General features: G+C 34.7%; 1 protein-coding gene across 4 annotated transcripts in view; it reads right to left on the minus strand.

The window, feature by feature from the left end:
• Positions 1-997: 997 nt before the first annotated feature.
• LOC127832034 (trichohyalin-like) overlaps positions 998-13461 on the minus strand; it is a 37943-nt gene continuing 25479 nt past the window's right edge. For all 4 annotated transcript variants that reach the window (XM_052357172.1, XM_052357170.1, XM_052357171.1 and 1 more), the window contains exons 10-11: positions 12659-12846; positions 998-7762 (exon numbers count right to left, since the gene is read on the minus strand). In XM_052357172.1, the coding sequence (XP_052213132.1) occupies positions 7581-7762; positions 12659-12846 (370 nt within the window). In that variant the 3' untranslated portion in view covers positions 998-7580. The remainder of the gene's footprint in view (positions 7763-12658; positions 12847-13461) is intronic.

Raw genomic sequence — 13461 nt, forward strand, 5'->3', positions numbered from 1 at the left:
TTTTGCACAATCATCATGCAACTTGGTGAAAAGATTGGTTTTATATATATCGCATAATTAATGCCATAACTATTGCCCTTAGATTGTCAAAATTTTCATTATATTATACAAAATCCTTGTAAACACTCTAGAGTCACAATTTTGTTTCAGATTTTATGAATCTTGGTCATAATATTTATTTTTATGCCCCCAGATCAAATGATCGGGGGCATATTGTTTTTGGCCTGTCTGTGCGTCATTCTGTGACTCTGTCATTTTGTCACAAAACTTAAACCTTGGTTAAAGTTTTGCGGTAACTTTTGCAATATTGAAGATAGCAACTTGATATTTGGAATGCATGTGTATCTCATGAAGCTGCACATTTTGAGTGGTGAAAGGTCAAGGTCATCCTTCAAGGTCAAAGGTCAAATATATGGCTTCAAAGCAGCGCAATAGGGGGCATCGTGTTTCTGACAAACACATCTCTTGTAAGCAAAGTTTGATGTTTGGTAAGGGGGGTCTACTCAAAATATAGGTCACAAGGTCAAATCTTACAAAAACAAAATCACTCCAGATGCCAGAGTTTTGGTTCAATAATGATGACACTTGACCAGGATGTTTGTCTGGACAATATCTAGGTCAAGTTTGACATTTGGTAAAGATTGAATGAACCGACTCCTCTCAGGTGAGCGAACTAGGGCCATCTTGGCCCTCTTGTTCTTTTTTTGACCTAGTGACCTAGTTTTTGACTCGGCACGACCCAGTTTCGAACTGGACCGAGAATTCATGGGGACATAGCTTCTGGCCAAGTTTCATGAAGATCGGACAAGAAATGTGGCCTCTAGAGTGTTTACAAACCAAATGTGGACGACGGACAGACAACGGACAAAGACCGGTCACAAAAGCTCACCTGAGCAATCAGGTGAGCTAAAAATTGGGGAAATAAAGGTGGCCTTCAGAATGCTCACAAGGTGAATATTGATGGCAAATGTCATGGCAACAAAACAGAACAGGCATGGTCAGTAAGCATGTTTATTAACAAAAATATAATATAAATCAACAAAGTTATACCTGTGCAGCTCAAATGTGAATTGCTTGATTAGTTATTTATACAATAACAATGAAAATAATTACAATTGACAAAATATATATGAATTTAAATTTTGCACATAAATAAAATGAATAGCCTTTGTACATGTCTTAAGGAGTACATTTTTCAATATCCAAAAATTCCTAATAATGTTCTGTTTGCTTAGATAAGTTTTAATTTAGTGTTTATTACACAACAAAAAACATAATGCACAATCAAAACGAATATAGACCATTTGCTAATTAAATGTTTGATGAAAAGGACACCATTTTGAGTTTAAATATATTAAAATAAAGCAATGATATTACTGCAAATAGAAGTTGAAACAATAGTTTCTGAAATGGTAAATAATGCACGTTACTCAATGTATTTTTATAATTAAATTGTAACAAGGGTGAGGGTTATTCAGTAATAAAAATGTTGAATTACACACTCATTTTCACTGTTCACAAGAACTTAACAGGTATTTCAACTGTGTATGTGATGTATACATTACTGAGTGATTAGTGCATCATCGTAACCACGTAAACTAACAGGTATGTTGTTAACATCTGACTGAGCAAATCAAAATGAGATTCAAAGTAATTGTTCTTCAATTGGAAAACAGGAACTTTCCAATTTTAATTTTTATTTTTAAGAAGCTTGCATAGGGAAAAGTTTAAAATGAACTTAACAGCAAAGCTGTTCAACAGAATAATGTCATCAACACCAAATGAAATAATCTGTAACTATCCAACAACTATAGTTTTAAATTATAAACAAGGGCTGTTTGTAAAACATGCATGCCCCCCCCCCATATGGGCTGTCCGTTGTAGTGGCAGCCATTGTGTGAATACGTTTTTTGTCACTGTGACCTTGACCTTTGACCTCGTGACCTGAAAATCAATAGGGGTCATCTGCGAATCATGATCAATGTACCTATGAAGTGTCATGATCCTAGGCAAAAGCGTTCTTGAGTTATCATCCGGAAACAATTTTACTGTTTCGGGTCACCGTGACCTTGACCTTTGACCTAGTGACCTGAAAATCAATATGGGTCATCTGTGAGTCATGATCAATGTACCTATGAAGTTTCATGATCCTAGGCGTCAGCGTTCTTGAGTTATCATCTGGAAAACCATTTAACTATTTCGGGTCACTTTGACCTTTAACCTAGTGACCTCAAAATCAATAGGGGTCATCTGCCTGTCATGATCAATCTACCCATGAAGTTTCATGATCCTAGGCATATGTGTTCTTGAGTTATCATCCGGAAACCATTTTACTATTTTGGGTCACCTTGACCTTTGACCTACTGACCTCAAAATCAATAGGGGTCATCTGCGAGTCATGATCTATCTACCTATTAAGTTTCATGATCCTAGGCGTAAGCGTTCTTGAGTTATCATCCGGAAACCATTTTACTATTTCGGGTCACCTTGACCTTTGACCTAGTGACCTCAAAATCAATAGGGGTCATCTGCAAGTGATGATCAATCTACCTATGAAGTTTCATGATCCTAGGCATATGCGTTCTTGAGTTATCATCCGGAAACCATTTTACTATTTCGGGTCACCATGACCTTGACCTAGTGACCTCAAAATCAACAGGGGTAATCTGCGAGTCATGATCTATCTACCTATGAAGTTTCATGATCCTAGGCCTAAGCGTTCTTGAAATATCATCCGGAAACCACCTGGTGGATGGACCGACAGATCGACCGACCGAAATGTGCAAAGCAATATACCCCCTCTTCTTCGAAGGGGGGCATAAAAAGAAAAGTGGCAGATTTAATAGTTTTTTTGTTTTTTAATTTGATCTGATCAGAGTAGATTTAACTAACAAAAACATACTAACAATTAACATTTAATCAAAGATTATCAATTTGATAATTTTCTAATTTAAAAAAGGAAAAACACTGTGTTAATTTGTGTTTTTTGTGTATATGTGATCAAAGAAAACATAAAAAACCTTTTTTACAATTAATACACAAAGGACCAATATATTTCTGGTATTAAAGGTATTGTGTACAATCATGATTGCTAATATATTCGTGTGAAAATGCACACACAATTCAAACAGACAATAAAAGAAATTGCAAAGTGTATTATCAAACTATGGGTTCGCTTCCTCAAATTAGTTTTCAGGAAGCGTCTTAACCCATTTATGCCTAGTGGACTCTCCCATCCTTCTTAATTGGATCAATATATTTCCAAAATTATGGATGTCTAGTATATTTATTTCTATATTTAGAATAGTTCTTACAGAAATTCCTGTAAGCAAACAGTGCAGACCCTGATGAGACGCCGCATCATGCGGCGTCTCATCTGGGTCTACGCTGTTTGCCAAGGCCTTTTTTCTAGACGCTAGGCATAAATGGGTTAATGTTCTCTATCCTTGAAAAGACAACACAGCTCAGCAGAAATAAAAGATATACATCACATTGTGGGAAAATCGGGGCTTAATGGATGAGCGTAGTGACGTCCTACATTAAACTACACTGGACTTTCATTTAGAGAAGATGTCCTTTAAAACAAGAATACCATTAAAGTGGAAAGTGTCATGCAGACTGCACAGGCTAATATGGAGCGACACTTCACTGGCATGCATTAAGCCCCGTTTCCCAGAGGGAGGATCATTTACATAACCTATGCCATCCACATGAATATAAAGATACGTATATAAACACTGCAATAAGGTCACGTCTTCTTGCACAAGTTCCAAACCTACCTATAATCAGTTACATAACAAATACTACCATTCAAGTGTATAAAATATACAATTTATAGTAAAAATATACTATTTGAATACCATGCAATCAAAATAAGTATAAACTCAGCAACCTTTGAACACATAACAAAATTATCATATACTTTCCTGTTGTTTCAAGGTAAATGGATATTTAATTGTCCTAAACAGTCAAAATTATGGACAGTTTTTACTTTTCACAGCACTAGAACTACAAGTTTCTGTAATGAACTCTGTACGCACAACTGATCATTGGGTTTTCCCGCCTCAACATTTTTTTAAATAACATCATTTTTATGATTCTGCACTTAATTTTCCATTCAACACCTTACTTTAAGATTTTTTTATATTATAATAAACCTTGGGAAAGCATACAATAAAGGTGTTATTTTGTGGTAGACATTTGATTTTAATTCAGTCATGAACAATCAGTATTTGATTCCATGCTCAGTCATGAATTAAAATCAATAATCTATATCAACCAACAAATATCCGTTTTGTATATAAATACTATTTTTTCTGTAAAAACATGTTTATAATATGAAAAACAAGAGCTGTCTCCATAGGATGCCCCCGATAAGCGCTTTGATAGAAGTTATGAGCATTTTTCGAAACCTAAATGCTGACCCTAAGTTCAAGGTAAAGGTCAAAGGGGTCAAAATTTGTGAGCCTATGGAAAGGCCTTGTCCATATACACATGCATACCAAATATGAATGTTACATCTGAATGGACATAGAGTTATGAGCATTTTTTTAAACCTAAATGCAAAGTGTGACAGACAGACGGACAGACAGATGGATGGAAAGACGGACAGTGCGATCACTATATGCCCTCCTTCGGGGGCATAAAAAGGATCAATCAATAAATAACAAAGTTACATACAAGAACTATGCTGAGTCTAGTTTTATTTTTGTGTAGGGTTAATTTCTTACCATTTACTTGGTGCTTGACCCCCGGATATCTAGTATGTTACAACAATTTCAAGTTAAAACTAATTGTCGTTAAGAGTTGAAGTTAAAATACTCTATCAATGTAAAGTTTTTATTGAGGGAGTTATACCAAGAAAGTTTACTGAATGGCAATCACTCTGTAAATTCTGCGGAGAATTGCGGTTCTTGAAATCTACTCTTCCCCTGAAAGCCCCTTTATCATTTTAATAAATTTCCATTTGCATGCCTTCAACACTTCAGAAATTATGAGCCACTCTAGAAGCAGCACAGACTGACAAACTGATGACATGTAGGAACTTTAAGCCTCCCTTCACAGTCAGTTGGATCCACATCGATTTGTGAAAAAAATAAATAAACATTACAATTGTTACATGTAATAATATGTACATCTAAAGTTGTACTGACATTACCTGCGAGACAGCATGGTTTGAAGCCATTTATTTCAGTTTTTTCCTTCAGCAAAACATCAATTGGAATGAAATGGAATGCGCCAGCATATTAACATAGAAGGCCCAATAGTAAGGTGAACGATATATAAAGCCATAAAAAAGTGTTGTCAAGGCATACATTCAGTTAAAAGTGAACTAAAATGTATACAAGTAATTTAAATTCAAACAATGGTAACCATGGTGCTTATATATATTGAACACAACTTCGTTTTGTCAAGAAAATAACCAAAACAATAGCAATACATATATTTGAATACCGGTAGAGTAAGTATAACAGTTAAAACCAGAACAGTTATGAAAGATGACCAACTGCCCCGCAAAGACTCATTTTAAGCAGGTACAAAACTTAATTATCAGTTAATTTTTTTTGTTTTTTTTTTCGTTTGCTACTACACTTTGATCACACATAGAGACAAAAAGCTTCATATTGATTTATTGAATCAAATGTCTAAGTTCAAGGGCACATTACTCTTCAACCCATAGTGTGACACCAACCAAAATAATGTCTTGCACTTTTACAAAGTATAAACATCACTTGAATAGTTTTCTTTTATTACACAGAAAACTGCTTGCAACACAAAATACACATGTAGAAAAATGTTAGTATCCAAAATTGCCCTTTGTTCAAAAGCACATCAGAAACAAATAGCCTGACATCCACTAAAATAATCTCTTGCACAATTACCACATATTTATGAAGTTTCAGGTTGATATACAGAACATTTAGTGACTAGTTTGTAACAGAAAGGACACATGTACAATCCTATAAGTATCCAATATTCCCAAGTTCCTTAAGTATCCATAAGTTTACCTTAACAAGAGCATTACGTCCACACTAATATATGTGTCTTGTTCTGATAAAACTGGTCATAATGCATGTGCGTAAAGTGTTGTCCCAGATTAGCATGTGCAGTCCGCACAGGCTAATCAGGGACGACACTTTCCACTTTTACTAGATTTTGGTAAAAAGGGAATTCCTTTAAACTAAAAATACCATTAAAGCAGAAAGTGTCATCCCTGATTAGCCTGTGCGGACTGCACAGGCTTATCTGGGATGACACTTTACGCACATGCATTTTGCCCAATTTTCACAGAACAAGACACATTATGGTGAGTAATACAGCTTGTACTGTCTCATTAACAGTCAAGCTTAAAATACATCTGCAAAATCTGAAGTGGAATGAACATGAAAATAGTGTGGCATCTAAAATTACATATGTAAAATCTTACGTGGAATGAAAATGGAAATACATGTGGAATCCATCACCGATGTAAAAGCTTTGTTCTAGTCTAATAATAATTTGTTGTGTCTAGCAACCTGTGCAACCACCTTGAAGGTGGTGATACCATTGTCATCTACACTACACATATTGAGTATTTGCAAAAGTATAAAAAATCAACTATAAATATCTGTAACAATAACCCGCAAATTGTCTAAATTATCTCATTCATAAATTTCTTGTTTTAATTTTATTGCTGTTTATAAAAGTAATACTATATAGTTCTTTTTCAAAATTCATAAACATTTTTAGTACTACTTAATTACAATCAAACAGAAATTCAAGTTAGATATTTTCATGAAATACATTTTCCTTTCTCCATCTATATTTTGAATTTCAGAACTTGGAAAGACATTTCACAAAAAATCATTGCAGCAGAATCATCATTATAACTATTATTTTATACATCCATGAAAAAATGAAATTTGATACTTTGTAAAGAAACTTGTTTTGAAGGCACACCAGATAAATTTAAATGGAATGTTTTGATATGTCCAAATAATCAGCAGCAGAATTGAAAATGGATATTTTTCTTTTCAATACAATTCTTTAACTTGAACTGCTAAACAATTCAGTGTCTAGTTGTTTTGTACTTTGATAAATTATAATTCATAAAATGTCAACAGTGAAGTCAATTACATAAAAACCCTGTTCCTTAAAAATGGAACTGTGAGACGTTTGGTGCTTACAATTGCATGATTGTGTTAGTAACATTTTATACAAAAACTGACCAAGCATTATTTTACCCTTCATGGAATATGAAACTTTAAATGGAATGACAAATGCGATCTTAAAACTATTAGCTACATTCTGGTACATTGTAGTTTTATATTCAGGAAGTAGTTTAAGCGTTATGTCGATAATTCACATTTTTTAAACATTAAGATTGAAAAGCAATATAAACACTTAATTATTGTACCAATTTCAATTGAAAATTATCCAAAAACAATTTAATCGTTTAAAATTCACAGTAAGGAGATCCAAGTGTTACTTTGCTTGTTTGGCATCGACGCATACATTCTTTTTTTAATTCTACGACAATTTTTTTTTTTAATTGTTATTTTGCCAACCTGTGGACAAGTCAGTTAAATGCAATTCAGAAACTACTGCTGTTTACAATTATTTTTGTCTTTTGACGAGTTCTGTCCCCTATCAGGTTGTTTGGGTTTCCGTGACCTTTCACCCCCTGTCCTTCGTTGACCTTGAACCGGCACAAATGGGCTCACAACCCCTGGTTCGTCGTCATTGTAGCTATCGTGGGATGATCCGGTACCAATGGTTCGGTCTGAAAAATATAAATGCAAAGTATATAAATGAGCCTCCATCTGGAAAAATGAGGTTTAATGCATGTGGCTTCAGTGGTGTCCATTATTAGCTTGTGAAGTTCGCACAGGCTAATCTGGAATGACACTTTCCGCTTTTGTGGAATCTTTTGTGTAAAGAATGTCTCTTAGCCCATGTGGATTGCACAGGCTAATATGGGACAACTCTTTACACAAATGCATTAGACCCTGATTTCCCAGATTGAGGCTCCAACCTCAAAATGAGAAAAACATAGACAAAAACTATTCAAATATTAGCAATCATTAACAAACAAACTGCACATTTTGTGTTTCTGTCTGCAAAATTTTATACAAGAGTATAAAAAAGCAGTTTATTTCTGTAAGTTTTTTCCATACATTGATGTTTAGATTCCGTGAAAATAGCTTACATTTCAGTATGTTCATGCTTTCCATGAGGAAGGATGATGTGACATTGTACATGAGGTCTAATTTTTGCCTGCTTTTAATAAGTACAATTAATTTACAGGAAATACACAAGAAGTGTTTACATGCATTTGTGGCTAGATTTTGTCATGTTTCATGAACAATAAAAAGTGGTGATGCTTTTCCGGTAACAAATTCATGAAACACATTTTTAAATACTTATATGGATTAATGTGTATATGTTTTACACATATATAACACATGGATTTAACACAAAATGCAATAAGGTAGATAAATAACGCATTTTGAAAATACCAAACTATGCTAATCCACACATATACACGCATGAATGACCTGACAAGTTATGTCACGCGCCTGATATATCCAGATCTTTGGCCCCTGCAAACCGCGATATAACGGAGTTGCAGTGTACTACAGTGCATTCTTTGTGCAATCTAATTAATAACACAGCATATCGCCCCATGGGTGCAAAACGTTACTATGTGACATTGAAGTTAGATGACACATGGTCATTTTTGCAAAAATGGGGCAATATTTTTTCTTATACCTTCTCCACCCTTAAAATTATTGTAGTAACAGTAAACCATTGAACCCATCCCATCATTCATTCTATTATATTACTGTTTTGTGACAACTAAAAACTAAAATTGCATTTCTAAAGTGCATAATCTATTTAAAAGTATCTACAGTTTTTAATAAGTTTAATAGTTTAATGACTTCACTTTTTGGAGATTCATAATTCCTTCATACAAAATAAGTGTAAACATGTTTGCATACATAGCAAATTCTATTTTTCTACATTGTTATAAACAATATTACCTGAGCTTTAGATTAAAGTGACTTCTTTGAAAATGTTCAGTTAACAATTTCTTTCGAATCTTAAATTTAGTTAACACATTTAAAACTTTATGAATTTGTTTACCTATCAAATTTTAATATTCAACATGATAACTATATAATAAAAACACACAGTTCACACAAATACATTTCCATAGGTCAAACAGTGATTCTTTGTTACCATAATAACCACAGCGTCGACAAGTGTTGTCATAGAAACTATAGATGGCGCTCCGCCGCAGGCTGCCTTGGTAACAAGGCTCCCACTCAATCTCAAATGATTCTATCGTTGGGAAATGATCAAGTGATGGTAAAAAACATTACAATGATCAAATGGTGGGTGACATATAAACATTAACAATCATCAATTGGTGGTGACACATAAATAGTGATGGTCGAAAACATGAGCAATTCTCAGATGAAGGGTAAAAACATGAACAATGATTAAATGAAGCATGAAAACATGAACAATAAACATGTTACGGGCAAAATATTAACATTTATCACATGATGGGCGAAAATAGGAACAAATTATGGATGAAAACATTGCGATTGATAAAATGAAGGAAGACAAGATTAACAATAATCAAGTAAAGGTTGAAACTTTTAACGATAATGAATATTCAATGGTTTGGCAATTATCAAATGAAAGGTGAAAATAATACTAGGGTTGGGCTTGGATGTTGTAAGAAAGATTACCCATCAGTCTTTTTCTGGAAACACCCAAGCAAGGGGAAAAAAATACCCCCATTTTTGGTTTACAAAAACTTCACTTTGAAATGGATCTAGAAAGATTAACAAGAGCTGTCAAAGGACAGCGCGCTCGACTATTCGAGTGCTTGACAGTATAACGTAAGCCATCATGGAGAGGGGGGGGGGGGTATAATGTAGGTGTGTGGTCATTTAATAGATGATCTTTCAAAAATAAGAAAAACAAAAATTATTTTTTTTTTGGGGGTAAGTGTTGTTTTGTCAAAGTATGAATCAAATGTGATCATAAATAAAGAAGTTATGGCAATTTAAGCAAAATGTTCAATTATCTAAGTATAAAAGGGGCCATAATTCTATCAAAATGCTTGATACAGTTGTCTGCCCTTATAGATTGGGATCATGTTGGTAAAGAAGTATGCGAAATATGAAAGCAATATGTCAAAGGACATAGAAAATATTTGAGGTGGTACGCAAACTTTAACATGGATTTATCAATAATATGCATATTCTTAAGTATAAAAGGGGCAATAATTCTGTCAAAATGCTTGATACTGTGATACAGTTGTCTGCTCTTGTTTATAGATTGGGGTCATGTTGTTAAAGAAGTATGCAATATATAAAAGCAATATGTCAAAGGACATAAAAAATATTTGAGGTGGTACGCATACTTTAACATAGATTTATCAATAATATGCATATTTTATGTATAAAAAGGGCAATAATTCTGTCAAAATGCTTGATACAGTTGTCTGCTCTTGTTTATAGATTGGGGTCATGTTGGTAAAGAAGTATGCAAAATATAAAAGCAATATATCAAAGGACATAGGAAATCTTTGGGGTGGTACGCAAACTTTAACATTTGCACGCTAACGCTAACGCCGGGGTGAGTAGGATAGCTCCACTATATATATTTCATATATAATAGTCGAGCAAAAAAGTATATGTCAAGCTTTCTTGGCATTTAAAAAAAGTTAATGACACCCTTACATGTAATAGTTACAATCTCTTCGCAACTTTGGAAACCCCATTTAATCTGTAGGTTCACACAAAGTTGACCCATTTAATGGACCAATGGAAGCGCCCTTCAGATTATCAAAGTCAGGGCTCGCGCTGTCGTTCGCCATTTGAGCCATTTGCGAAAATAATGAGAAATTGGCTCAAGAAAATTCTGATTTGCGAAAATGCTAAAATCTCGCAAATCTTCATTGAAATTATCCGCCATTTAAATCCAGACTGGTTTTCTATAGTTTTCTCTATGTTTAATTAAAAGTGTTCGCAAACTGAACAATAAACGAAAAACCGGTCTGCACCAGAACATGAGACATCGCTTGACCTTATTGTTATTGAAGCGCACGTGGTAGCTGGCCAATCAACATTGAGTTCACTCACACATAATATTGGGTCAATCATGCGTAGACACAGTTGATATTGTCGTCTGCCAACAATTTATCAGCCGATGGCAAACATCATATTTAAAGATAAACAAATGACAAGAGCAACAATAAATAATTTTCCAGTTGATCACTTTAGACCTGTCTACCGACTATCGATCTGAATTAAAGAATGATCATTAAATAATTAGTTCTATGTTGATGATGTTACACCTTTCTGACGATTATCAACGTTATCGTTTGAAATAAAAGGTGATAATTAAGTTGTTTTTACCCACAAGCAATGCTATTGTAAAGAAAAATGTCAACCAAATGGTATATTTATTACGTATTTGCTAGGCTACCGATTTTCATTTTCTGCAATCAGACGATATGCAAAATTTATTTCAAGTGCAGAACGCGTACAATTTTTCCGACTGTCGTTTTCGGATACATTATTTATCGCTGATTTAAATTTATTTTCGGAGTTCTTTATAGAAGAAATAGAATGCCGAATACACATGAGGTAATACAGACGATTTGGGTTATATCATTGTAGAATTGTATTCACTTGAAATTGCAATTGGTAAGACTATAACAAAGAACAATTTGTAAGTCTCTAGGTGGGGTTGGTGGCTTTTCTCTTTATTCCTGTTGGGTTCCTGGTTCTAAGACCTCCGGCCTAATTTTCAGGATTTCAAATTTAGGACAACATACTCCACTGTTAAGTGTACATGCACACATTAATTTATGTTTGTACTTAAAAAAGTACCATAATAATTATATCTATATTGAAAACTGCATGTTATATTATATGTAATATGCCCGTGTTGTCATGAAAAGAAATATGAACAAGTTGATAGTATATATTATTATTTCAAAACCACTTTTCGCGCGCCGAAAAACGAAATCTGGTTGGCTCAAAGAAATGTTGGGCCAGCGCTAGCCCTGAAAGTAGATATGGTACACCTTTATTCCAAGAATTTCAATGGGTTAGCTCGGTTTGTAACCCCAGATGAGTGGGATTTTTTTATGAGACTTGCTCTGGTAAAAAGGGGCTTAATGCATGTGCATAAAGTGTTGTCCAACAAAAGCTTATGCAGTGTGCAAATGCTAATTAGGGATGACAATTTCCACTTTTCTGGTATTTCCTCTCCTTAGAGAAAATCCAGATTATGCAGAAAGTGTTGTCACCAATTAGCCTGAGCAGACTGCACAAGATAATCTGGGACAACATTTTGTGCACATGCATTGGGCATATGCATTAACCCTTTCAGTGCGGGAACAGAATTTTAAAGGCCTTTGCAAACAGTTTGGATCCAGATGAGACGCCACAGAACATGGCGTCTCATCAGGATCCAAACTGTTTGCTATTCTGATAGTATTCTTTGAAAAAAAAATCGAAGAAAATGCTAATTTTAGAAATTCAGCAGACGACATTTTTGCAGACGACAAATTTCCCAGCATGCAAAGGGTTAAGTCCTTTTTTCTTAGAACAAGGCTCAAATCTAGAAAATTCCTGAGTAAGTATATTACCTTCTAAGGCCACAGGGGGCCTGTGCTGTGAATGATTCACGGGCTGTTTCCTCTCCGTTACCCCTTCAGACGTTCGCCTTGTGTACGTGGGGTCTATCGCCGTGGCGATATTGAAGTTGAATGGGTCACTGACTGCATAGTGGGACCCCGTATCGGCCGTCACATTGTGGTGGTGAGAGCGACTTAGTCTGAAAAGACATAGTTATTGAGAATACCAAGCACATCTAGAATATGAGGTTTGCATTCAAAAATGATAAATGTTGTTATTTGTTAACCTGAACCGCAAGCCTTGTGGGCTTAAAACAGTCAGAAATGGCTAAACAGTAACCATTTTATACAATTCAAAGGTAATAACTCAATTTTAAGGTGATTTGGCTGATTATGGACCTTGGGGAAGATAAAATGCTCACATAGCTCTTTAAACTGCTTGAAGAAGATCAATAGAACATCATCGTAACGCAAGGAAAAAGGTCTACCAACAGACAGATATAAGGAGGGAGGAAGATAGAGGGGTCAAGATCATTAATGATATATCAGTACAAAGAGATATGAGCTAAACTCTAAGACAACAGGGTTAAATGCATGTGCGTTAAGTGTCATCCCAAATAAGTCTGTGCAGATCTGGATGATACTTTCTGCCTAAGCTGCATTTTGTGCTAAAAAGATACTCTCTTTAAACAAAAAACACCATAAAAGCAGAAAGTGTTGTCACTGATTCGCCTGTGTAGACTGCACTGGCTATTCTGGCTGACAACACTTTACACACATATATTTAAGCCCTGTTTTCCAAGAATGTGGCACAT

This window comes from Dreissena polymorpha, chromosome 5 (assembly GCF_020536995.1).
Source record: "Dreissena polymorpha isolate Duluth1 chromosome 5, UMN_Dpol_1.0, whole genome shotgun sequence".
Lineage (NCBI taxonomy): Eukaryota > Metazoa > Mollusca > Bivalvia > Myida > Dreissenidae > Dreissena > Dreissena polymorpha.